The sequence below is a fragment of the Panthera tigris genome, chromosome B4 (assembly GCF_018350195.1).
Source record: "Panthera tigris isolate Pti1 chromosome B4, P.tigris_Pti1_mat1.1, whole genome shotgun sequence".
Taxonomy (NCBI): Eukaryota; Metazoa; Chordata; class Mammalia; order Carnivora; family Felidae; genus Panthera; species Panthera tigris.
In genome coordinates, this window is record NC_056666.1 from 43,004,983 (window position 1) to 43,031,912 (window position 26,930).

Here is a 26,930-nt window from a genome sequence, read left to right on the forward strand (position 1 = left end):
AGTAAATCAAATTTAGAATTCACTTTCTTGTGAACTGAATAAATGAAGATAAACTGTGTCTGAATAGGGAAGGCTAAATATCATAAAATGTTGACTTTCACAATCATTAGAAATTGATTAATATTAAATGCAATACTAAATAGTACCCAGTAAAACTAGGGAGATAATTAACTTCACAAAGGATTTTAAAGTTTTACCTGGAGTAAATAATAAACAGTATTGCAAAGAAAAGATGCAAACAGAGAAATGAGACAGACCAGCCATAATAGTTATTAAAAGCTGTATTTTATTAAGCTACACAAATTCAAAAATTTTACTTGTGAAGGAAACACACACAGGATTTCATCAACCCAAAGATCTGTCTAAAGCTAGCCCTTTATAGTCATGCCAATTCTCCCTTGCTTTACCATCCATAACCCCTGGAAACCACTAATTTGTTTTCCATTTCTATCATTTTGTCATTTCAGTAATGTTAGACAAAAGGAAACATGCACTATGACCTTTTGAAATTGGCTGTATTTTCATTCAGCGTAATATTTTTTTTTTTTTAACGTTTATTTATTTTTGAGACAGAGAGAGACAGAGCATGAATGGGGGAGGGTCAGAAAGAGGGAGACACAGAATCTGAAACAGGCTCCGGGCTCTGAGCTGTCAGCACAGGGGCCCGATGCGGGGCTCGAACTCACGGACCGTGAGATCGTGACCTGAGCCGAAGTTGGCGCTCAACCGACTGAGCCACCCAGGCGCCCCTATTCAGCGTAATATTTTTGAGATCTATTCAAATTATTGTGTAAATCAGTAGTTTGTTCCATTTTATTGCTGAGTAGTATTCCACGGCATGAATGCACCACAGTTAATATAACCATTCACCTACTGATGGACATTTTGGATGTTTTCAATATTTGGAAACATTGCTTTCTTTACCCTACCTTCCTGTGGGTTATCTGAGCACTTACTGGAATTCCATTTTGATTTATCTATAGTGTTTTGAGTGCAGCTTTTTGTAGAGCTTTAATAGTGTTTTTAAAAATGTTATGGGGAATAGATACAGATTTCAGAAGGGAAATGTAACATTGATAAAGAACAAAAGAAATTGTAGATGTGTATACGTCATAAATTTATTCCACATACAAATTTTATGTATTCCGATTCCTGTCTCCTGTTTCTCTATATTTTCTGCTGATCAATCTTTGTTCTTCATTGCTAGAGAAGGTCATCTGATGAGGTCCACAAGTTTCCATTTTTAAACACTTCTGTGTTCAGATTCTAAACAGTAGAATAAAAGGTAGGAAAATTAAGGAAATTCTGTCATCTACTAAAGGAATAATTTTCATATTTCAATCATAAATATTCAAATGTAATAAATTTTAATTACTGTCAATGATAGGGATGTTCTTGTCCCCCCCCCACCCCCCGCCAATTTTAGAATGGAAAACTGAAGGTCTCAAAGCAAGTGTTATATTGTCAAAGATGAACACCGTTGACCAGCCTAAGGGAAAATCTTGTAGGTCCTATCTCTTATGCTGTGCTATATGGATGGTTACAGGGAAAAACTTCCTGACCTTAAATGGTATAAGTGCAGAAACATCCTAAAAATGTCATAGGTGACAAATATATCACCATTGGGTATACAATGTAAACTAAATATTAGATGATTTAGTTTTCATATGTGGCAAATTCCTGGATTCATCTGCAAACAAGTACTCCCAGATTCAGAAATTATACTTTACATGCATGTTTTTCTTACTGAGAAATTTGATAATACATTTGAAACAGTTTGCTTCATAAATGCCACACCATGGACCTTTATAATATGATAAGGATAGACTCAAGCAACAGCCTTATGCAGACGACAGGTGCTTTTTTTTTTTTTCATCTTGGCACTAGATTTTACTGTTTATACTTTACCAGCACTGCAGGGGTCACTGTACTCTTCAATAGTGAATTCCTCTGAAACACAAAATGAGAAGACAGAAAGAGTGAAGACCTCCAGTAAACAGGCATCTGGGCAGTTACTTATAAATAAGCTGTAAACTAAGAACTTCTGTGCTAAACCATGTAGGATTGGTGGAGAGGGGAGGAAGAAGAAGTTAGGCTTGGATACAGAATTCAGGGCCAGGTTTCACAAATGGAAGGCTGTCTTTCTTTGGACACCGGGTAGCCCTCTTCGCAGCCCTGCTCTTCTTATTGGAGCTGTACCTATCCAATGACCGCAGACTCACTTCTTCCTCCAGGGAAAGACTGCGCAGTTTTGTTTCAGTGAAGGTGACCCTTTACCAGGTTAGTTCTTTCTTTTTAAGGTTCAGCATGTATGAATCCCACTTACCTGTCTCATAATAATCATAGGCTTTTACAGTAGCTGGTTTTAAATTGTTTACTTGGATGTCTTGTTCCACTGAGAAGGAGAAACTCAGGGTTTGATTGGTTAGCTGGAGAGACAGGAAAACCAAATTGGAATCCAAGATGAACTTAGTTACCAGTTACCATCCTCTCTTCCTACGATATCATCAAATCTTATGGTTACGCTATCCGTCTGTAACAAAACCTTTGGAGAGAATGGCATTTTGAGACTCAGTGACAGATACAGGAAGGACAAAAAAGATGATTCTATGGACAGTGAAATGTAGTAAGCTTGAACTTTGTTGACTGGTTCAGCCTCCTTCACCTGTGTGTCTGAAAAACATTATTATCTAGGATCTGGATTGGTGTGTTGGAACCTCTAGTAGTGTTCCCGGATCTGGCAGAGTCTACAGAATCTCACCTCTTCAAAGTAAATCAGGACATGGTTGGTGCTCACTTCAGTCCTTTGAATCTGAGGCTTTTCTTGGAGCTGTTGATCAAGACCATAAGGCAGATATATGAGATGAGGAAATTCCAGGCTGAGAGTACTTTTCAGGTATTTATGATCCAATGGGCTGCTCGGAAACATCCAAATTGCTAATTGTGATTTCTTCAGGAATATAGTAATATGTATTAAGCCCTTTCTATATTATCTACCATTATTTATACCTCTGTATCTCTGTATCTATCTATTACCTACCTGTCAATCTGTCATCTAACTAATCTATCCATAACATATATATTTTCATAATATATGAGAGAGAATTATCCTTTACATATAAAAAGAAAAAGGGAGAGTATCACATTTCTCTCTCTCTCTCTCTCTCTCTCTGGCATCTTTTTATATCATATACATGTGTATATATGTGATATATTTTCCCTTTTTAACATACATGATTGGAAGATAATTCAATACCTCTCCACATATCTAGATGTCTCCGGGCCTGCTGGAGCCTTATTCACCATGTCTAGGACTTACGTCTTATACCTGATACCACATAAGAGGGATGATTCACTATTAAAATGACGTAAGCACACTCTAGAGAAGTAAGTTTGAGGGAGTACCTCTTGAAAATTGAATCAGTAAAATAAAGTAAAACTGAATCGGTAAAATAAAATTGACAAGCACAAATGCCAGTATTTATCATGACTTTGATATCTGTAAGGGATATAGGGCTTACCCTTTTCACTGATGATTTCACAGGTATGAAGCCTGATATCATCTTCACGTCAACAATGGCCATGTTGGAGCTTGGTCGTTCTCCAGTGTAACTACAAAGTCAAGGCATCGGGAGAAGGCATTCAAACAAAATCCTTTGGAGTTTGTTCAAGACAGAAGTCTCCCCTTCTCTTTTATTTCTGGTGTTTTCTATCCTGAACCACCACGCAGCTTCCCCATCTACTTTCTTTGCTTCTGCTATTGTTTTTTGGAAAACCCACCATTATGAACTCACACTCCGCAGGCATGGCAACATCATGTTCTCAATGTTAAGGCTTTTCAGCAAGAGTGAAGAACATTTTCTCGCTAGTAAATATTGCAAGAATTACACATTCACAATGTGTGATCTTGGACAACGGAAGTTCCCCGCACAAGAAAATCGGTTTCTCAATATTCTACGAAAGGTCTTACCTACACAAGGATTTACCTAATGTTGATGTGAATCTGGAGTTTCCTGTGAGCTTCTACGCCATCACAATTCTTGGGGAGAGTATCAACCTTCAGAGCGAAGGGAACTTTCCCTTCTTTCTTGGGCAGGACATTATATCTCAGGGATGTCTAGAACAAATTTAAAAACATCCCTTATCTTTGCACTTTAATAGTCTGTCTCTTCTAGATGATTCATATCTCTTCTTAGCCCACATGCCTTTTTCCATTTGGAGGTTCGTATCTAATTCTTGAGACTTTTCCCTTACACCCTGGTAGTCTCACCTGGAGGTACACACATCCTGATCCTGACACGGTCGTGCTGTACTCCCCTGGAATCTCTGGCAACCTGATTTCCTGAAGCAACAGGCGATTGGCATTGTGTACTTGGAATTTTTCCGAGAAGGTCTCCGAAGACTTGACAGTGACTACAGCAGCTTTCTCCATTTTACTGAATGTTGCGGCTCCATATTTGGACAGGGCTTGAAGCGCTACCACTGTGTCCTGAAAAGAGATGGGGCAGAAATCATGGGAGAGAAGGTACCAAAATCATACTGGATGTAAATCATATCAACCCTACTCTCTCTCGGAGTTATTTAGTGACAAACGCAGACCTGTTATTAATCATAAACTATTCTATGTCCTTGGTGGTGGGGGGGGGGACATTAAAAAGTTTCCCCATTCAAGTAATTTACACTCAACACATGGAAATTCGACCCAGATATTTGACATAAAGCAGAGGCTTTCTCGATAATTTATAAATTTATATAATAATACATGTGTACACATTCGAAGAAAGAGGAAGAAATCGGAGCTAGATAGAGGAGACTGTGAAGAATGTTAGACATAAGAGTATGGATGAATTATGAGAAGGGTTTATATAGACAGAAGAGGGGCATCAGGGACTACCAGGGTGGGAAGACACAGAAAAAGGAGGGAGCCAATTCCAGAAAAAAGCAAAGGGATCAGCCCAAGCAGATAGGAGTCTTCGTGTTTACTGGGGAGAGGAAATGTTTTGCATAAAATATTAGACGATTCTAGTCTTTGGGTGAAAAAAAGATTTATTTTAACGAGGAAGTAATTTTATGAAATATTGCGTTAAAAAGATTGATCTATTTTACAGTTGGGGGTCCACTAAGGAGAGAAGATAAGAAAGACTGTACAAAGGGCAGCGCAGTAATGAATATATTAAGACAGGGGGCTGGAACCCTTCTGCTGATGGAGGAATGGAGAAAGTATGAATTAGAAATATTATCCAATTATCCAACTCCTAGAATATGGTTGTGTCTACATATGTAGTCAGGTATTTATTTTTCTTCCCAGGGCCTCTCCACAGACCTGAGTGGAGGAGAAGCCCCCATTGGGGTTTTGTTGCTTGGTGATCCATTTCACAATACGTGAAGCCACAGACAGATCTTCCGAAGATGGGGTAGGCCAAACAGTAAGATAGGCAAGGAGCAAGTAAGAGGTCATCTCCACTTCAACAGAAGGAGCCCGGGGTTGATAATAGAGCGACAGAATTTCTTGAACTTTCCCAGGACGCTGCCAGTGGATCGACTCATCTTTGAAAGGGAAAAGAGTATGATCTTCAACTTAAAGAATGACTTTTAAATCTGATTCATGAATATTCATTAGCGTTAGAGCTCACGTAGTAGTGAGCCGGTGTAAAAATAGTAATCACCAATCAAGCAACGCTTTGCCAATTTACGTTTCCAGTAAATCACAGTTTTTTTTCTTTGTGTCTATTACATACTGGTGTGATATTAGAGGTCGGGCTGCAGAGTCTATAATGTGTGAACTGAAAAAAATATTCCATGTCACCTACAGAATTGAAGCGTTGGATCAATGATAATTATTTTTATCATCATTATAATAATATAATGTGATATATGTGATGTACTATAGTCATGATAGGTTCTCTTCCTTCTTTTGATCACTGGTGATTCCGGAGGTAAATTCTACCTCCTTTCACCGTAGCAGCTCTTACCTTCTTTCACAGCATCTTTGTCCAGTGATTCAAGCAGCTCACTTCGTTTGGCCTGGTTTCCTGCTAGGGCAAAGGCATAGGCCAATAATGCTTTGGTGTAGACAAGATTTCCTTGGGCCTCTGACTCTGAGATGGATCTCCAGGCACTTTCCAGGCAGAATAGAGCGTTGCGGACAACAGGGTGCTAAAGCAGATGAAAAAAGATCTGTATCTAGCACAACCAGGCTAATGAACGGTCTCCAGGCTAACACCGGATTAATAGTCTCCATGTGTCACGTAACATCACGGTTCTGACCCGAGAATAATTTCCTCTGCGGCTTCCAAAAGTATCTAGTCTTTTATGTGCCAGTGAAAATATACCAAAATTAAATAACATAAAAACCACGACTCATTGTCCTCAGAGATTCATAATTTCGTGATTTGTATTCCTTATATTTGTGAGACAGGATATAGGGACTGTGCTGGTACATACAGTGACAGGCAGTGGCATCTCCAGCAGAGCAATGGTGATGTAGGCAGAGAGCGTCACTTCGTCGTCTACCCCACCCTGTAAAGATCACAGGCAGAGATACTCAAACATTCCAATATTCATTAGCCGGAGTTGGCTAACTCTACTTTTCCCCTTGCTCACTTTTCACCAGAAAGCATCTTTTCTTGTGCAGTATGATTGATTTTCCCCTCTTTCTCCTCCACCCTAAAATTCTTAAATCGGTTCCAAATCACTCACCCTCACTCTTAGTAACATGCTGAGGCGTTTCGCACACTATTTTAATTCCCTAAAAAAACTACTGATTTGTTGTCAGGTTGCAGAAGCTTTTAGAACCTACTGCCCTACCTCAAATCTATGTCACCGAGACTTGAGGAATCAGTAGGAGTATCTTTGTCCCTACATGTGACTATTTCCAGGGACCAGAACAAAATTAATGGCACCACCTTAATAGCATTGTTTAGCAGTGATCCGGAGCGTTGGAAACAACCATTTTCCTTCTGCTTCTGTGAGAGCCAAGTGAGGGCATCCGTGATGTGCGACTTCTCCACAAAAATGTACGACCGGGCTTGAGCAAAGGACTTGAGCACAAATGCAGTAAGCCTGTCCAGCACAGAAGAGACAGACATGAGGACCATCTCACGTTCAAAGCTCATTTTGGGCAACGGCATTCAGACTTTGGTCTTCACAACTCAGTGGGAGCAACCATTGGGGGAATTGGTGGGGACAGGACACATGCACGCTAAATATTCTTTTGTTTGTGCAGCAACTATCTGAGTTCTTTCTTGAATCTCTCGACTTAACTGGTTTCTTCAGAGTTGATGAAGAACTTTCCACTTTTTTTTCACTTTTTTTTTCGTGCACAATGTTTGCCTGACAACGCTGTCCATCACCCAAACTGCCATTTCCTAAATGATTCTTTATCACATCACAGTCCCTTTCTGTCCTTTCCCTCTTCCTTCCCTTAATACACAGTATAGAAGCTTCTTTTACCATTCACATTACAATGCTTCCTGCCTTATATTTCCATTTTGGGGGATCTTTATTTTGCTGTTTACTATTTACTTTATTTTACAGGTGAGTGTTCATACATGAATTGGTGAGATCACACGATAGTGATGACAGGCTTGTGGAGTTTTAAAGGATAGCGCATTCCATGAAACAACTCCAGGTATCAGAGAATCAATATTTCCAGAATTCCCAAATAGAATGAATCCACAGTGAGCATATGGAAATAATTATCTTACCAAGTGTTTCCCTGACTTCTACTATCATAATCCCCAAAGGTGCTGTATGAACCATCTTTGTGCTTGTAATTCAACTGTCTTTGGTACCCTGAAAAGGAAGTATTCATAGGTTTAGGAAACAGCAGAAACATTGGAGAATTAATCAGTCTTTTCCTCAAAACTTGGTTAGGAATCTTAGGAAAACTACCATTTTATCAAGATATCTCCAAGACTGGATAATGCCATTGAATTTTCTGGAGGTATAGTGGGACATTTGATTGGTTATCGTGGCAACGGTGATTTTTTAAAATCTTAACCAAGGAGAAACTGATTGGAGTTCAGTGAAAGAGCTATTTAGGGAATCAGTTAAGATTTCTCCTTTCGGGGTAATCTCTCACCACTGACAAGATAGCTGATGGCTTTGGACTTGATATCCTCCGTCAGCTGTCCTGTCTCATTCAGATAGTTCAGAACATAGATGTTAGGGACAAAAAGGACCATATTCTGCTCTCCACAACCATAAGGCATCCGGAGAAGATTCTGAAGATTTCGCATTGCAGAACCTAGTATGTCACCTGGGGAATGAGAACATAAAAAAAAATCCGAGGCACTCAGAGCTGGTCTATGTTGGGATAGGAAGATAGATTACTAGCAAAGTGTGAGGTCAAATCACTTATGGAGAGAAGGACAGGAAAGCATAAGAGGCGAAGAAAAACAAGAAATAGAAAGGATAGAGAAAAGTGGGAAAAATAAAGTCAGTGGTTCAAGGATGGAAAAAACTGAATGGCAGGAGCCATCTTTTCTGATGAACAACTTGTCCGGTAAAAACCGACTTTCAGGATGCCTCACCACCTAGTCAGTCTCTTGAAGATGAGGGCACCGGGAGGTGACCCTTGGTACTTTTTAGAGTGTGTCAAGGTAGCACAACATCTGTTCAGCCCCCTTCTGACTAATACCCAATGCGATTCTTAGCTTAGCACTCTTTCTCTCAAACGAATGCCTACAGCCAATGTCTTAACTGTGGATAGTGAGGCTGCATGCACAAGAATAGTGAGATGGAAAATTGTTTGCCTCGGGCTGGCAGACTCACCCAAAACCGAATATGTCGCCCTGGCAGATCCTTCAACCACATCTGAAGGAACTTTGAGTGACAGCTTTTCAGACACTCCAGTTTCTAATGAAAGAAGACAAATATGTATAAGGGAGGGACAACAAGAGAGCAATGTCCTACTTTTGTTTCAAGTTCTTCCCCTTTTTGATCAAATTCCCACCTGTCCTTTCTCTGGATCACTGTATAATTTCTTTGATGCCGTCCAAGTTTCTCCTAAAGTCATGGTTCATCTCGCAGTGAAGTCCATATTAACATATGTCTGTGCTAAATTTGTACCGATTTCCTTCTGAGCACATGCCTTATGTTATGACTATTTTCTTCCCTTAACTGCTTATGCTGATATATATGATGAATGTTTTTTAAAAAATACCTCCATTCCATAAATATGCATTAAGTGCACGCAATATACCGGCTTCTGCTTCAAGTGCAATGATATAACAATTTTCAAAAAAAAAAAAAAATTCCTGACTTCCCAGAGTTTTCATTTTAATGGGAGTAATCAGATAACAAACAAATATTTAGTATGATAGGCGTTAAGAAGTTCTATAGTGGGGCGCCTGGGTGGCTCAGTCGGTTTAGTGTCCGACTTCGGCTCAGGTCGCGATCTCGCGGTCCGTGAGTTTGAGCCCTGCGTCAGGCTCTGGGCTGATGGCTCAGAGCCTGGAGCCTGCTTCCGATTCTGTGTCTCCCTCTCTCTCTGCCCCTCCCCTGTTCATGCTCTGTCTCTCTCTGTCTCAAAAATAAATAAATGTTAAAAAAAAAATTTATAAAAAAAAGAAGTTCTATAGAGAAAATTAAAGCAGAATGTTTATAATATGGGACAGCTGGTAAGACAAAGCAAAGACAGAGCTGGTGTGAAGTAAGCTCCTCTCTTCAATAAAATCATAGGTGACCGGAGATTTGAAGGATGTCAAGGGATATGATTTACACATATCTGGGGGAAGAGACTTCCAGGGAAAAGGAACACAAAGCGAAAAGACTCCAGAGATTAGAGTATGCTGGCTGTGTTCCAAGACCAGACTGGGAGTCCACTGTGCCCAGAGGAGGGTGAGTGAGGGAGAGAGTCACAGGGTATGAAGTCATGGCAATCGTGAGGGTTTGGAGGGGACATTGGAGGAATAGGCTGTAACTTTTGGGGACATGGGAAATTCTCGGAAGGTCTGAACGGACGGGGCACATGATCTGAAGTGTGCTTTAAATAATCCCTCCTGCTGTCAGGGATCAAGGGCAGGTGGCCAGGCGACCGGTTAGGAGGTTATTGAGATGATCCAGGAGAGAAAAGACTAGAGTAGAAGTGCACATGGCGATAAGTAAGAAGATTCTGGATAAAATGTCAAGGTGGAGCCGATCATAGTTGAAAACAGATTGGGTGTGGAATGTAAGGAAGTAATGGTGAAGGATGACTATGAAATTTTTCCTTCAGGCAAGTAGAAGAGTGGGATTTTTATCATCTGAGATGGATTTAAAAAAAATGGCAGGAGGAGCAGGTTTGTGGGAACCAGGAGAAGTGTAGTTTTGAACATGCTGGTTTTGAAATACCTATGAGTCCACAGGCCCGTCAGTGGAGTTGATAAGTGGGCAGCTGAATACACGAGTCTGAATTAAGAAAGCAGTGTGGACCCAAGTTGTACACTTTGCTGTCTCCAGTGCAAAGCTGGAGTTATTCAAGTTATTCAAGTTCTGGGACTGAATGAGATTATCAAGGGATGCTCACCTACAGGAGAGATCTGCACACGGAGCACTGTTCTCAAGATGATTCTAGATGGTGCAGAGTTGAACATTTTCATGGTAATTTTTATATCATTTTGTTGATAGTGTTAGTAAAATATTGGTTTTTTATACATGCTAGTGACCTGAAGTTCTTCTTCAAATGACTTACATGAGTAAGTTAAATTTGAGTACATTTAAGCTAGTCATTGAATAATGACTACTCTTGCCACACAGGTATTTCAATACTTTGAAAATTATTTAGGGAGAAGTTTGATAAACGCAGGTGCATTGGAAAGGATCCTGTTCTGCGGTCATCAGCTTTGGTTCTCCTTATTAGCCGGAAGCTTTTAGGTAAGTCTTTTAACTTCTTTGAGTCTTCATCTGGAAAAGACCATTCTGAATCAAATGCCCTGAGGTTTGCCCTTGGGAGAGTATGTTATATTTTTTCTCCAGAGGAAACCATACCGCATATGGCATTCTACAACTCTACACTTGGGCGCGAGTGGCTGAACTTGAGAATTTTGTCTACTTTTGACCCTTACCTGATGCACAGAGGAGTGTGTTGAAAGTTTCCTCCTGTTCTATTCCTTCAGGCTTTTCGTTGGGAAAAAAAAAAAAAAAAGTGAAAAAGTAAAGTCATACTGAGTGTAGAAGAAAAAAAAAAACCCAATTACTCTAAAGGAGAGGAGAAAATGTTAGTAAGACACTGAGTTGCAGATCCATTTCTATTCTTGGGAACGAAATGGCACTCACATACATAGTAGGTAATGCTATATAATATAATAAGGCCTCTGAGACTCAGGAAGTTTACCCACGTACCTCAACTAATAAGGGCTTGACTACAGTGTCCTTCTGCCCAACCACCGGGACTGTAGGCACCTCGTTGCTGCACAATTCTTCAGACTGCAGGGCCTCCACGGTAGCTGTGAAATTCACCTTGCCTGGAAAATAAGATCCTTAAGGAGTTAAACAGTGATTCCATATTGAATGGTTTCTCTTTTTAAGTTTCTCCAGGAGATATAATGGTTTTCTTTCAGTGCATCATGGTTGAAGGAGGAGGGAAAAACCCCACGTCAGGGTCAGGGTGGAAAGCAAATCACTACAACGCAGGAAGTGGGAGTTGCCAACAACCTTTTCACTCACCCAGTGACTTTGGAGTCACAGTCCAGGACACCGTTTTCTGCCTGCTTCCACAGACGCAGTGATTGGCTTCATTCTTTCTCACTAGGTCGGCCGAGTTGTCAGGGAAGGCTTCTAGCTGCACACTGACCTGAACCCCATACCCGCCCACAAGTGTGAGAAAGAACACGGGGCGGGGGGGGGGGGAAGAAGGAATCAGGTGGAAATAATATCTGAATTTAGGAATACACAGAAAATATAGAACCCCAAGCAAATATAACGTTACCACCTTGGACGGGCCAGGTAGCTTTGCTCTTAGCACCTATTCCATTCCAAAATTAGCCTACATCATTATTCAGCTATGATTTGCCGGGGGATTATGTAGGAGACCGGGATAATGAGTGGCGACTGGGTGCCTTCCTTGTACTCTTGCTTGCTCCCAGAGAAGGGCCCTTACCCGAATGCAGTGGGACAAATAATTGAACACGGTGGCTTTGAGGGTAAAGTCTTCTCCTCGAACCACAGAGTAGGGGAGAGTGAGTTCCACGAAGAAGGGCTGGAACACTTGAAGAGAGATGATGGGGGAGAGACCCAGCCCTGTGTTTCCAGACAAGCAGAGTGCATGGGCCTTCCACTCAGTGATGGTGTCAGGGACCTTCACTGCCAACTCACTTCTACCTGATAAACTGGAGAAGGAAAAAAGAGGAACACTGTGAGTCAACACATTTTTTAACACGGGCCATAGCTGATTCTAGAGCGGGGTATCTTAGTAACCCGGTGTGGCCAATGCCAAACTTGGGACTCCTCAGGAGGTCTCTGGAAGTTTTTCTTTTCTTTTTAGAGGCAAGGGTAGCTTCCCACTTTCCATTGTTTTAGATATCTCAGGATGAAATTAGAAAAAAATTTGCATTGCTGATCTACGAGGTCAATGAACTATGAGCCTAAATGTTTACCGGAAAGAAATGGAACAGCACTGAAAGGCTCAGGAACCAATGCTAACACCAGAATCAAAGAGGAGGAGTCACATCTTTTCCTAAACTAAATTCTGGGCAACACACAACTTACTCGAGGGGTACCAAGTCCCAGATCCAGGTCTCAGGGAAGTACTTTCGGATTGTCTCTTTCCTGGGATGTTCTACCATGGCTGGAACATTCTCATTCATTGTTATTGCTTGAGCTCTTCCCCCAACACCAGGTGCTACTTGTGGTAAGACTTGTGGAAGGGCTGTGGAAAGACAATACGAAGGGCCCAACAGAAACCTCATTTTTATCATGAATTTCTTCGTGTTGCCTAGTTTCTCAAGCAGAATAAGGTCATTTGCTCAGGGAATGTTCATTATCAGAGCAATTTAACCTATCAGCTTGTTACTTTGTTCACTTACCTATTTGCTCTCTAGGAAAGCTAATCCTATCTCCTTCAAAGAGTCTGGAGGTAAATGTATTTTTATCCAGAAATGAAAACAAATGTAGCTCTCTGTGGATTATTCAACTAGCGAAGGGAGGAATAACACACCCAATAGTGCCTTTACACTGAAAGGATGATCACGTGTTCTCCACTTGCAGTGAGAACTGAACGAGAAGAATGACTAGTAGCTACAGAAAGGATTTAAGAAACGCTTTTTTCCTTGACAGTGAATGAGATAGGGACACAAACACTAGAATACAGTAGAGGATGTTATAGACCCCAGAAACTCAATAAAGGACAGAAAATTAACTTGGGAGTGACCAGAAACGACTTTACCAAAGTAGAATTTTAGATGATCATTGAAAGATGAGAAACAAAGGAGAATCGAGGAGATATTTGAAGGAAAGGGCTCTAAAAGTATGTACACAGAGGTCAGAAGGGATGCTCCACAGGGAAAAGGGAGTGAGATGTCTATTTTGAGGGTTTGTTGAGTAAACAGTAGGTGTAGTTATATAATGAAGTACCAGGAAGATTAGGGCAAATAAAGTAGATCTGTTAATGCAGGAGTTAGCTTGATTTAAATAAAAGTGACACTCTAGAGATCAGAAGATCCAAAGATCACAGGTGTAAATATATAAATATAAATATGATATATATTTTACATACACATAAAATAATATAGTGGAACATGCCTTTTTAAAACCTTAAGTACAATAATTCTATGAATTCTGGAAATGGTGACCATCTATGGGAAATAAGTGACATGATAAGAGCAACGTTTAAGGGTGATAGTGCCCTTCACAGTATCCAGGATAGACTGACGTGAAGAAGGACAGGAGGCAAGAAAAGTAAATTAGGGTAGTTTGTAAGTAATTTCGTTATGAAATAATGAGGCACAAGAATAAGGTGGTATAACTGAGAAGGAAAAGGAAAGAATGGGTAGGTGACAAATACAAATGCAAAGTTTGCATAGAGTCTTACAGAATATTTGGGGTAAGAATGTAATGACACTACTCTGTTTTTAGGTTTTCTGGATCATTCTATGAGCATGTTTTCTCTTATGTTTGGAAAGAAAATACACACTTGGTATTAAGAGGGATAGGAAAATAAAGTAATAGTGCTTTTCAATTATTATTATTATTATCATTATTATTTTTTAGGTTTATTTCTTTATCTTGAGGGGGTTGGGTGGCAGAGAGAGAGGGAGAGAGAGAGGAGAGAATCCCAAGCAAGCTCTGTACCGCCAGTGCAGAGCCCGATGCGGGGCTCAAACTTACGAACCGCGAGATCATCAACTGAGCTGAAATCAAGAGTCAGAAGCTTAACTGACTGAGCCACCCAGTCACCCCTCTTTTCAATTATTTTTTTAAACATACTATTCATGGCAACATGATTATATTTTTTCATTTATGCTCACAACACATGCTCAGTAACTTTGATGTTGTCATTCTGATTTCAGATTTGAAGAAGTTGAGCCTTAGTCTGTGAATTTGGAAAGTCCCATATGACCTACCACACAGATAAGAACATGTCCCTTGGCCCTTAGCACACTGCTTTTTTCACTATACAGAATTTTCTTTCTGTTGAGGGAATATTCTGATTTGCTCCTCTATTGCCAACTAGAACTTTATTCTTTGTCTTCTTAGGTAAATAATGTCTACTGTAGTCAAGTCCGTGTTTATTTTATTTTTAAGGAACACTTTATACTAGAACATTCTTATTAGAAAGTAGGACTAGTGGATATACAAATGCGTAGAGAAAACTTTCTCTAAACGTGACAGCAATAGAAAAGAATACTCAGAATCTTTTCAAATTTTCCTCATTGCCAGGTATACTGGAAACACACAAGGAGACCAGTAGTCTAACTGCCAAAAGTTGGGCTATTCTATTTCATTCAACATATCAAAGTCACTTTGATTTTCATAAAAAGAAGATGACAGAGACAATTAATGTCCATACAATCTTTCACATTTCTCAGCCTTCCTTTCAGGAAGGGCAGATATCCCACTTCCACAGCAGGACAAAATAATCATTTCCCTCCTTTCCCATGGTAATGGTCTTGGATGGCACATGGGAAATGGAGTCACAAGATGAAAGTAGAAAGGGTACCCCTAACTCACTGATTGCGGGGGAGCCGTTCTGGACAGCTACTGGATGCATATGCAGTTTTGTGTGAGCGAACAAAGAAAAGCAAATGTTATCATCTTAGTTGCTGAGCTGTGGGAGTTTGGTTGTTATTGCAGTAAAATCTGTCTTATGCTGACTAATTGAGGTGTTGAACCCACACTGGATAAGGAGGATTTGAAATCGCAAGACTACTGCAGGCTAGGACAAAAAGGCAGTCAACTTTGATTTCAGAGACAGAGTAAAAAAAATGAAACGATAATTGCTTTAAAAATTGTTTCTTTTTGGAGGGGAGGGGGTGTTATTTGAAGAAAACTCACCAAGAAGTCGCTGCAGATTCACAAGAGTCACAAGATTCAATACTCAGAAAAATAACTTTTCATCCCACCCCACCCCAGCAAAACATCATTTTTTTCCCCTATTATCCTAGCAGGCAAAGGTATCTCCCCCTTACCGTCTTCATAGGCTATAGGATATGGCGGAGGCAGCCAACAAAAAGATGGACTGTGGAGTTTTGAGTTGGTAAAAATATTTAATCCTGCAGACTGGAAGAAAATGGATTATTAAAGCATATTGGCAATCCAATCCTGAGAATGGGATCTTTTCTTACATTTGTACTGTAGGGGTCAAGAGCAGGCTGCCCAAAGCGAATATAGCATATTGATTATTTTGAATTGAGGCTAGTTGGGAAACATTTGGTTCAAGGACACTCAATCCCTCCTCTGTCTTCCTCACAGCAGTAAATAAATCTCCCACATGAAAGGTACCCTTTCATGGAAAAGGTAAGGAAAATAAAAATCCTTATCGCCAGAGATAGGAACTTTAAAGCCAAGAATGTTGTAGAAACAAACCCCGTTATTATTTTTTTTAATCTATGACCTCAGCCCAAATTCCATTTAGAATTCTAAAGCTCCCGAACATGCTTTCTTTATCCTGTCAGTTTCCCACAAATTTGTCTTCTCTTTGGCTAAAAAGTACAAAAGCTTCCTGTTTGTTCATTTCTTTAGGTCTCAATTTCATTATTGGGCCCCCAGAGCATGTAATAAAACCGTTTTTCTCTCCTGTTAATCTGTCTCCTGGAAATCTAATTCTTAGTCCAGCCGGAACACCCTGAGGCGCAGAGGAGGAATTTTTCCTTCCCTACATGATCACACTTTCATTATTATCATGCATATAGCCCATAGGATCATCATGAAAGTGCCACACAAAAAGGAAGAGAGCTATTTTACAAATATGAAAACGGAGTCACAGACAGTCCAGTTCATCCAGTTAGTGACTAGGAGTTGGGATTAGAACCCTGATTCTACTGATTCCTATTTCTGAATTTTGTTGCTATATGCTGATGCCTCTTTAATTATCTTTTGCATCCAAGAAACTATTTTGACCTGTATGTTTATCTTCCCTTCCTTTTCTCCAACCAACTAATATTTGTTTCTCCAAACAAATATATATTGTGTGTGTGTGTGTGTGTGCGCGTGTGTGTGTGTGTGCACAGAATAATTGTTTATGTTTCTTTTCATTTGAAATTATACGGCTGCACATTGGAGATTTTTCTTCACAGTTAGTTACACTTTGTGTTGTTTAAGTTCTATTGGAAAATGTGTCTTTCCCTAAATATCTATGCTCAGCCCATCACTTTCCTAATTTAGTCTTGCTTCTTTTCTTTCTCATTTTCTTGCAAGCATCTTGAATCTCTGCATCCAAAACATACATGCAGATGCCTACAGTAGCCTGATTCCTCGAGTCCACTTGGTCCCAGAGGCCTCTTTCCTCACTATTTGTCACCAGGAAATACTACTCGCTGTCTTGCCTCCAAATACGCGGGAAACTGTGCGAGGCTGAGACACAGTTATCAGTGGTGGCAGTGACATGAAATAGGGAGAAAGAAGTCAGAAGCAAATGTTTAAAGATTAAACAGTTAGCTAATGAGCCTAAAGAGTCCTCTACCTACCCCTCTCTCACCAACTGATTTAAGATCCCGGAGGCTCTAGAAGAAGGAGATTTAAATTGCTCTCCGCTATGCTGCGGAAGAAGGGCACGTTTCCTCAAGATACAATAAGGGTTTTAAGCCCTCTTTGGTCGTGTGATAAGACTTCATCTCAAAGCTGGACAAACTCTCCCTTCGTAACACTGTCTAGTTACAGTTAATCTGAAAGCTAGGCATTTTATGTAACCTGCCCCAGGCCTGCTCACATTCCGACCCAAGTTTTGTAAATCTTTTCTTTGTGAAAGACTACTTTCAGTTTTCCCGGAAATTTTACTGCAGTAAAGATGATGAAAGTATTATACTTTGTGTATTCAGTCATTTATTTATTCAACATTGTATGTATTGTGCAACAGACTGACGATAATGGCCGCCAATAAGGTACTCACCTTTCACTGTGGAAAATGTTTCACTATGCTCACACTAGTTTTCTATGTTTCTATGAAACATTTCTATGTTTTGCTAGAATCTCTGACAATTGCTGAGGGGGCTATGGCAGTCGTAAACAGCTTTGGGATCAACCTGGTTGAGGCTGTGGGCCCTAAAAGCATACCACTTGCGCTAAAGAGTGCGAGATACATTGATGATTGAATATCCGTATGTGTACAAAGTTCTCCGTGCTTCTGAGGTTTCAGTGTTTTTCTGTTAAGCTTAGCTTTGTTTTGGGGGGGGGTGCAGGATCAGATTCTAGAGCTTAGAAGCCCATTTGTTCTCCACTTCAACAAAAACTTAAAACTCAATGTTGTTTATACTTTTGGGAAGGTGAATTACCTCAAAAACACTGTAAACGTCATCCTCTTTTATGGCCCACTTTGGTGTGTAAACAATTCCATTGTGAACTATGTCTTCTGCATTGATACATTTTTCACCATATGCATTCAGGGGACCTCCGTGTGTAAGGCTAGGGACCCTCTTTGGTGGCAGCAAATCATAGACCTGCAAAGTTGAGAGAACAAAGGGAAACTTCTTGTTTTGTCTTGCCTTTTAAGTTCATTTTTAGTGTGATAATGTTCAATCTGGGATTTAAAAGATTGTGGTGTTTATTGAATACTCCCATGCCAATGATACAAAGAACCACAGACAAATCATGGGGAGATAATAAATGTTAGGGATCCTAATCCTGTTGTTGTACAAAAGACATTAATACATAGAGAAATGAAATTAATAGATCAAAGTCTCAGAGCCCATTTTGGTTGAGTAAGAATAAAACTCGTCTCCTGTCTCCTACACCAAATGCCTATCTTTTTTTTTGAAGTTTATTGATTTATTTTGAGAGAGGCAGAGAGAGAGAGAGAGAGAATCCCAAGTAGGCTCCATGCCTAGTGTGGAGCCCAACATGGGGCTCGATCTCACAACCATGAGCTCACAGCCTGAGCCGATATCAAGAGTTGGATGCTTAACCAACTGAGCCACCCATGTGCCCCCCAAATGCCTGCTTTTAAAAGGAAGCCAAAAATGTGGACAGCATAGCGAAGTGTGACAGGAGCACAAAAGCCACTCATAATCCCAACAGTCAGAAATAATTTCCGTACATTCCCAATTCATTCCTTTTCCCATTTTCTATGATTAAGTTCTTTTTAACTCTTACTGAGTTTTTTGTTTTTGTTTGTTTTAGTCTACTATTTTAGTTCCAACTCTAGCTTGACCAAAAACTAGGTGCCCAGGCAACCTAGAAATAAATCAATTGCAGTTCAGTTTTTGCCCAGAGCCTGGTGTCAGGCCACCTGCTCAGTCACATAGTACCCAGGCCATTAAATAAACACAGGCCTCCACGCAGACCTTCTAATGTGGCTGCATTCACCTCTTGCCTATGCTACTACAATAACCTACTAATTGTTCCCATTCTTTCATTCTTGCTCTCATTCGCTCAGCAGCAAACAGGATCTCCTTAACAGATAAATCGGAATTGGCACTCTTCTGTTTACAACTCTTCAGATTTACCATAGCATTTGCCGTCACCTCCAAACTCCACTCCAGGCTAACACAGCTCGTCACAATCTTCCTTACTTTCCATTTTACCTACAGTCTCTAGCATCCTCGTCTCTCCCCATTACTTATTAGGTTATTACCTTTTCCTTTTAGAACACTCCAGTCTTGTTCTGACCTCAAGCCCTTTGGGCGCGCTGCCCTTATTCTTCATAATACTTGTCCTTTTTCCTTCATTCTCTGACCATGAGAAGACACTCTCAATCACCACTTGAAACAATGTCCAACTCTTTTTTTCTTTATCTCAGCATCTTTTTTATTTCTTTCACTATCCTCACCCAAATTGGGAACTGTTATATGTTTATGTTTTTGTTGCTTACTTGTTTATGTTAATGCCTCATAAGACCGTTAGTCTAAGATGGTCAAAACCGACATCTGAAAGTTTACCATTAGAACTCCTGTTCCCAGAGCAGGATCCAGCCTCTAGGGAAGAGGCAGTGAAGATTTGTTACATAAATAAACAGACAGAGAAAGTAAACTATAAGGCCTTTTTGAAAGTGCTCTATTACAAGAGACATCTGTAAAAGACAAGTTTGAATGGAAACTCTCTTTTGTCCATACTTCAAACCGGTGAGCAAGCACCGAGATTTTAGGGGAAGCTGAAAAATCAGGCATTTCACATACTATCTTGATGTGGTGCATTAAAGGTGGCATGGAATGAGATTTGATTCAAACTCCACCCTTAAAATATATTTTATATATATTATATATTTTACATATAATATATATTATATATTTTACATAATATATTATACATAAATATATATTATATTTATATATTTATGTATACATAAATAAATATATATTATATTATATAAATATAATATAATATATATTATATATAATTATAATTATTATATATTATAAACAACATATATTATATTATTATTGTAATTATAATTATATTATATATAAGATAATTTACATATAATCTATATTAAATATAAATATAGTATATTATATAAATATAATATAAATATAAATATATATTATATATAATTATAATTATTATATATTATAAACAACATATATTATATTATTATTGTAATTATTATAATTATATTATATAATATAACTTATATATAATCTATATTAAATATAAATATAGTATATTATATAAATATAATATAAATATAAATATATATTATATAAATTATATTATATATTATATAATATATATTTCTATATAATATATACTATATAATATTTTTGTGTAATACATATATTTTATGTGATGTATATTATATTTTATATTTAAATATAATATATATGTTATATATAATATATATTATATATATAACATAATAACATATAATATATATATTATATTTAAATATGTTATTATATATATAATATATTATATATAAATTATATATATTATATTTAAATGTATATAATATAATTTATATAATATATATTATATATAGTATATATTATATACGTTATATATAATAGATATTATATTTTAATATATTCTATAGTGGCTTTATCTGTATAGCTGTGTTTTCTTCATTCATAAAATTAAGGTAATAATGACCACCTTAAGGAATTATTACTCATGTGTTGATTTCCTAACAATGTGTTGAGCACCTTTTATTCATAAAGTACTGTGCTAGGCGGTGAATGCAGTGGGGAACAATATTGCTCCCTCACTGAGAATATATCACGAGAGAGAATGAAGTGAGAGCAGATTATGTTAAGCACCTGGCGCAATGTCTTTTGTGGAACTGAATTCAAGTCCAATTCATACATAACTTACCAGAGTATGCCTGACACTCTGAAGGATACGTCCTCTCAGTTATAACTGGTCTTAGCATATGTGCATTTTCTGAAATCCAAGGCTGAAAGGGGACTCACCAAACGAGGCGAGAGCTCAGCTTCAGGCTTCATGAGCAGGACGCTCTGGTCAACCGCACGGAGGGCACAGAGAGAATGGGGAGTGGCTGTGACCTCCAGGTTGATGTTTGAGGCCGGTGGGCTCTGGGCTGAGGAGAAGCTCAAATTGACCTGTAAAAAGGATATGATTATGACAGCAAATGTTCTAAGTATTACAGCCTCAACACCTCTACCCCAGATGAGGACTAATTCTTTCTACGCTTGGTTTCCCTTCATCCTTTTTGGAGCAGGCTTAAGAGGTGCGAACTGGTAGGGACTACCAGTGAACGATCTCTGGGGTAAATTGGAAATGTAGCTCCAGTTCACTGAGATTTCCTGGTCCTCGTGTAGCTGGTGAAATGTACATTGGTTTTGATCACATTGAGACAGAATCCCCGACGGGAAAAAGAGCGCACACTGCTAACAAAGATACATACTCTGATGCAGTTGACCTATCTCCGTGCGGTGTTTTCGTGGTGAATGCGCACAGTTTGCACGGTGCCATGAAAAGTCACGCTCCACCTCTGAGACCACCTGAAGCCTCCTCCAGGTCGCAGTCTTAGTCGTCTGACATTCTAAAGGGGTGCAGGGCCGCTTCGGCCGGGAGAAACTCACTGATAAGTGAACCTATCCGTTCTTCATGTTTCTGTAAATATTTCTGGAGCAGAGTCTGAGTTTTATTTTATATTCAATATAGAAAAGAAAATAATTTAGAATCTAGAGTCTGTAGTAGCACCAGGAAACTTTCCAGGTTCTTGAACGGCAAGGTGATTTGGATTGGAATGAAATGTCAGTATGCTTAGTTAAAATAATATCTCACTTGCGTTGCTGAATTTAACCGTGATCATCCCGCTATGTGGTCTGTGAATTAATGTAACAATTGGATTCGTGTATCATGAGAGCTACACGAAAAACAATTAATAGATTTATTCTCAAAATGAGGAAGTATTCATCACTGTAGTTCACTATATTATGAAAACATGGCGTATGGAGAATTTTGTTTTAAACGTGTTTGTTTTTGTTTTCAGAAAATTTAAGCGTATGAAAACATGTTTGTGAGTGCCTATTTCAAATGAACACATGAATTATTTGCATTATAATCCACCGAAACGACTATTAATCAAGAAGTGACTACATTAGAAAATGTAAAATGCTTTACTGATACGCGAACAAACAAAGGATTTTAAGGCATAGTTGGAGAGTCTGCACTTATCCATATTAATCAGTGTTATCCTTTAAAAATGTTTGTGATGTTTATTTATTTTTTAAATTAAGAAAATTTTTTTAAATTTATTTTTTGAGACAGAGAGACAGAGCATGAGCAGGGGAGGGGCAGAGAGAGAGGGAGACACAGAATCCGAAGGGGGCTCCAGGCTCCGAGCTGTCAGCACAGAGCCTGACGCCGGGCTCGAACTCACGAACCATGAGATCGTGACCTGAGCTAAAGTCAGATGCTTAACCGACTGAATCACTAACGCGCCCCTTAAAAAAATTTGTTTTGATGTTTATTTATTTGTGAAAGAGAGAGAGTTAATCAATGTTATCCTTCGTAAATAATTCAATCCAGTTAAGAATGACAGGCAAAGTGTTATGTGGTATTTAACCTATATACTAGATCTGTTATTGTTAAAGTAAGAAAGAGAGATACAAATTTTGGATAGAAAACAGTTTTTCTCTATCCTAATGAAGACTGAAGAGAATACTTGAAGTATATTATTGGTTTGAGGGAACACACATCTCAGACTGACTTGGTTCTTCCCTCCCATTCTCCGCCTGTTCTTGCCTCTGTTTGTTCATCAGCCTGCCAGGCTATCTACCTTCTAAGGTCCTCAGTTTTTAACTTTTTAATACCTCTTTTTTTCTAACTGCTGGTGGTAAATGAAAATAGTCACCTTTCTTCTAAATACTTTTCTGGTTTTCACAGCGTCTCTCTACTCGTGATGAATAAGTTACGAGATATTTGATATGAAGAGACTGAGAATGATATCCAGGGGCTTGCACTCCTCTGTGGAAATTTTCTGGTGTTACTCAGGAATGGTCACCTGTTTTCTACCAGCAAGAAACCCCTGCTGGAATAAGCAAAGTGTGCCGAAAGCTATAGCATAACGTGGCCATTCCAAGGTGTAACCAACAACCAACTACCCACGATTAGCAGTAAGGGCATTGAAGTTTGAGACAGGAATCTCTTCTAGGTTCACATGGAACACAAAGAACATCCAAATAGAGCAGAAGAAACTATGCCCTTGGACACCTGTCCTGTTTACTAGCATTCTTTAGTACGATAGAATTAAAATTTTATATCAGAATCCATTGTGTATTTTTCTTAGATCATTATATGTTTTTTAAAAAAGATAATCTAATGTAGTTCGCATTGCAGAAATGTTCACTTGCTATCAAAGCATAGTTTTTCTTTTTTTTTTAAGTTTCCTTATTTATTTTGAGAGACAGAGCACGGGCACGTGCAGGAGGGGTGGAAAGAGAAGGAGAGAGAAAGAATTCCAAGCAGGCTCTGCGCTCTCATTGCAGAGCCCAATGTGGGGCTTGAACTCATGAACTGTGAGATCATGACCTGAGCCAAAATCAAGAGTCAGGCAGTTAAATGACTGAGCCACCCAGGCGCCCCTAAATGTGTAGTTTTTTGTTTGTTCTTAAAAACATTTTTTTAAATGTTTATTTATTTTTGAGAGAGAGAGACAGAGCATGAGCAGAGAGGGGCAGAGAGAGAGGGAGACACAGATTCTGAAGCAGGCTCCAGGTTCTGAGCTGTCAGCACAGAGCCGGACTCGCGGCTCGAACCCACCGGACTGCAAGTTCATGACCTGAGCCAAAGTCGGATGCTTAACCAACTGAGCCACCCAGGTACCTTGCATAGTTTGAATCTTCATAAAATTCATGTTAAAGAGTCCTAGGTATATTTTTAAAAAGATAAGTGAAGTTGGTGGATGCTCTCTGATTGTTCATGTTAAGCACCAAATTCTGTTGGGATAAAGGCTTCTTGTTACAACTATATATTCTTTGGAAACACGAGAAGACTCCATTTGCAAGTATGTTATATTTTTATGCTATAGTCATTATTAGAGTGCCCAGGCTGTGTTTCTCAACATGGGGCACATACATATACCCCTGTTCTGTATTATCAAACTGAATTTAAACTCACAATGAGTTAGTGGTTTCTGCAATAGCACACTGAGGTGCGTCGGGGGTATGATGGGATAAAATGGACACATCCTCGGGAGACATCATTTTTGACTGAAAATTTAGGGAACGAAACGTCAAGATTAAAACTATTCAGGTTGTATAACAGAATAGATTTTGAATTGCACATGAATTTTAAGATAAAACAAGAAACTTGTCAAACATTGTGTGTCTAGGGCCACCTGCTTTGAACTTCTTCACCAGCCCTCTCAGGGTATGGCATCACTCTCGGCCTCTGGATGTCCTTTGGAGGAAAGTTCCAGGAACACTATATGGCAGTTTTAGAAACGGCCACGACATCTGTCTTTTCCGCCCTTCAAAAGGGGAGATGAATAAAAGGACTGCTGATACAGGTGACTCACCTTATTGGCAAAACAGTTTTCGATGTTGATTTTCTCCGTGTCGGCAATAATTTCTCCATCAGGCAAAAAAGCATACAGCAGCAACAGGGCATCAGAAGCGATGTCCGACTCCACTCGAAAGGAGAAGGAAAATACTCCTTTCACTGGAGAGTAAGAAAACGTTCAAGATACTTGATTAGGAAGAGGGAGGAGTTCTCAACTTTATACAGAAGAGACCCTCTAATGACTTAACTCCTTCTAACATTTGGAGCACACTAAAGGAAGAGAAGACTTGCATTTACACCATCGTGTATGCAGTTGTGTTGAGTGCGGACATGCTGAGCCAATGACGTTTTTCCGGAAAAGTGTAGGATACATTGTGCATTTCCTCTGCCCAAGTCGAAAAACGCATTTAATGCGCCTTTCTGTTTTTCAATTGAAAAAAAGATTTAAGACTCTACTGTAGAGAGCGAACTGAGGGTTGTAGGAGGGGAGTGGGTGGGGGATGGGCTAGATGGGGGATGGGCATCGAGGAGGGCACTCGTTGGGATGAGCACTGGGTGTTATATGGAAGTAAGGAATCACTTAAATTCTACTGAAGCCAGTGGCTCCGCTATATGTTAACTAACTTGAATTTGAATAACATCTTGGAAGGAAAAAAAAAAAAAGATTTCTTAAGAAAGAAATCAAGAGGGAAGAACTTCTAGATATCGTTAATTACCTCTACCTCTGATCCACATCAACACAATTCCTGTCATATGCACGAAGAAAAGGCAAAGAACGCAACCTCATCTGACCTTCAGGCCATTTTCAATACCGCAGAGATACGGGTACGAATAATTACCGACAAAACCAGGTGTGAATCTGAGTTTTATCAGGGAATTGCCTATATTTATCTTAGTTGCTTCTTTCTGTGTGCATTGCATAGTGCTTATGTGATGTCCACACTTAATTTTCTAGTAAATGATCTAAGTTCTGGGTAGCAGGAAATTCTTTCAAAAGTATAGCTTTCCCGTGTCTTTAGAAAGTTGGAGGGCAGCTTGGGGTGAAGAAGCACGGAAACAGCAGGGTCAAAATAAATTCGAAACTTCTGGCTTCTGTCATCTAGCATAACATGCTCTATGTCCATCCATGTTGCCGCTAATGGCCAGATCTCCTAGGGAATATAGTCAATGATATTGTAGTAACATTGTATGATGACACATGGTGACTCTACTTATCGTGGTGAGCACCGAATAATGTAAAGAATTGTCAAGCCAGTATATTGGACACCTGAAGCTACTATAACACTGTGTGTTAATTATACTTCAATAAAGTAATTTGAAACCATAATACTAAAACCATATAAAGAGCACATAAAAAGTGTCACAACAGGGATGCCTGGGTGGCTCATGTGGTTAAGCATCCAACTTCGGCTCAGGTCATGATCTCGCAGTTCGTGGGTTCGAGCCCCACGTCGGGCTCTGTGCTGACAGCTCGGAGCCTGGAGCCTCCTTCGGATTCTGTGTCTCCCTCTCTCTGTGCCCCTCCCCTGCTCGCATTCTCTCTCTCTCTCTCTCAAAAATAAATAAACATAAAAAATAGCATAACAACATCTTGAGGGCATGGACTTTTTATCCAAAACTCTTATTATAGAGATATATCAGGACAGGAAGCTATATTATTTTCAAAGTTAGTTCTCTTCAAATATAGTTCAAATATGTAAACTTCAAATAAAGTTTAGCTACCACAGATTGTAGACAAAGAGATATCTTATCCTTTATTTATGAATTACTTTAAAAATATTTCTTGTGTGCCCACTCCGTGCCAAGGACACGGAAATGGGGTTTCAAAGGTAAAAGACAAACATATTTTAATTTTTGTAATGGGTACTCTTCATTTTTTTCCTGCATATACTGATTCACCTTGGGTGAATGAGCTTTTTGATTCCTAAATATGCTGCTAATAAAAGTTTTTATTTTATTTTTATTTTGTTTTTGTAAAATGATAGCTTATAATTATCAAATGAACAGAAAAAAAGGAAGCTATTTATGAGATTTAGCCTAGGGACATGTAACAAATAAACAGACCAAATGTATTTACCTTTTGGAACAGACCCCCCCCCTTTTTTTTAAGGTTAATTATCCTTCCTGGGATAACAGAAATCGAGAGATGTTGGTGATTCAAGAAAATTCAGAAGGAAAGTGCCGTATAAGATATAGAAATGTTGTGAACCAACTTGACTTAAATGACATTTAGAAAACGCTGAAGAGCAGAAGAATAGAAATACTAACATTTATCAAGATAGACCATATGTGGGGCCATAAAACATGTCTCAGTAAATTTAAAAGAAATGACCACAATGGCATGAAGGTAGAAATCACTAAGAAAAGTTTCTGAAAAATACCTCAATATT

The 26,930-nt window shown here is 39.0% G+C and overlaps 1 protein-coding gene across 2 annotated transcripts in view; it reads right to left on the minus strand.

Moving 5' to 3' along the window:
• Positions 1 to 712: 712 nt before the first annotated feature.
• Positions 713 to 26,930, minus strand: part of LOC102959165 (pregnancy zone protein-like) — a 44,903-nt gene continuing 18,685 nt past the window's right edge. The window contains exons 14-36 of one of the 2 annotated variants that reach the window (XM_015542908.2): positions 24,557 to 24,699; positions 20,982 to 21,131; positions 17,910 to 18,074; positions 15,609 to 15,699; positions 12,691 to 12,850; positions 12,083 to 12,311; positions 11,650 to 11,776; positions 11,326 to 11,447; positions 11,049 to 11,100; positions 8,776 to 8,859; positions 8,084 to 8,260; positions 7,707 to 7,794; positions 6,906 to 7,062; positions 6,445 to 6,519; positions 5,973 to 6,156; positions 5,324 to 5,547; positions 4,271 to 4,489; positions 3,987 to 4,117; positions 3,522 to 3,612; positions 2,762 to 2,830; positions 2,327 to 2,429; positions 1,909 to 1,950; positions 713 to 1,266 (exon numbers count right to left, since the gene is read on the minus strand). In XM_015542908.2, the coding sequence (XP_015398394.2) occupies positions 1,244 to 1,266; positions 1,909 to 1,950; positions 2,327 to 2,429; positions 2,762 to 2,830; positions 3,522 to 3,612; positions 3,987 to 4,117; positions 4,271 to 4,489; positions 5,324 to 5,547; positions 5,973 to 6,156; positions 6,445 to 6,519; positions 6,906 to 7,062; positions 7,707 to 7,794; positions 8,084 to 8,260; positions 8,776 to 8,859; positions 11,049 to 11,100; positions 11,326 to 11,447; positions 11,650 to 11,776; positions 12,083 to 12,311; positions 12,691 to 12,850; positions 15,609 to 15,699; positions 17,910 to 18,074; positions 20,982 to 21,131; positions 24,557 to 24,699 (2,906 nt within the window). In that variant the 3' untranslated portion in view covers positions 713 to 1,243. The remainder of the gene's footprint in view (positions 1,267 to 1,908; positions 1,951 to 2,326; positions 2,430 to 2,761; positions 2,831 to 3,521; positions 3,613 to 3,986; positions 4,118 to 4,270; positions 4,490 to 5,323; positions 5,548 to 5,972; positions 6,157 to 6,444; positions 6,520 to 6,905; positions 7,063 to 7,706; positions 7,795 to 8,083; positions 8,261 to 8,775; positions 8,860 to 11,048; positions 11,101 to 11,325; positions 11,448 to 11,649; positions 11,777 to 12,082; positions 12,312 to 12,690; positions 12,851 to 15,608; positions 15,700 to 17,909; positions 18,075 to 20,981; positions 21,132 to 24,556; positions 24,700 to 26,930) is intronic. The other variant, XM_042991742.1, reaches the window with a different exon arrangement.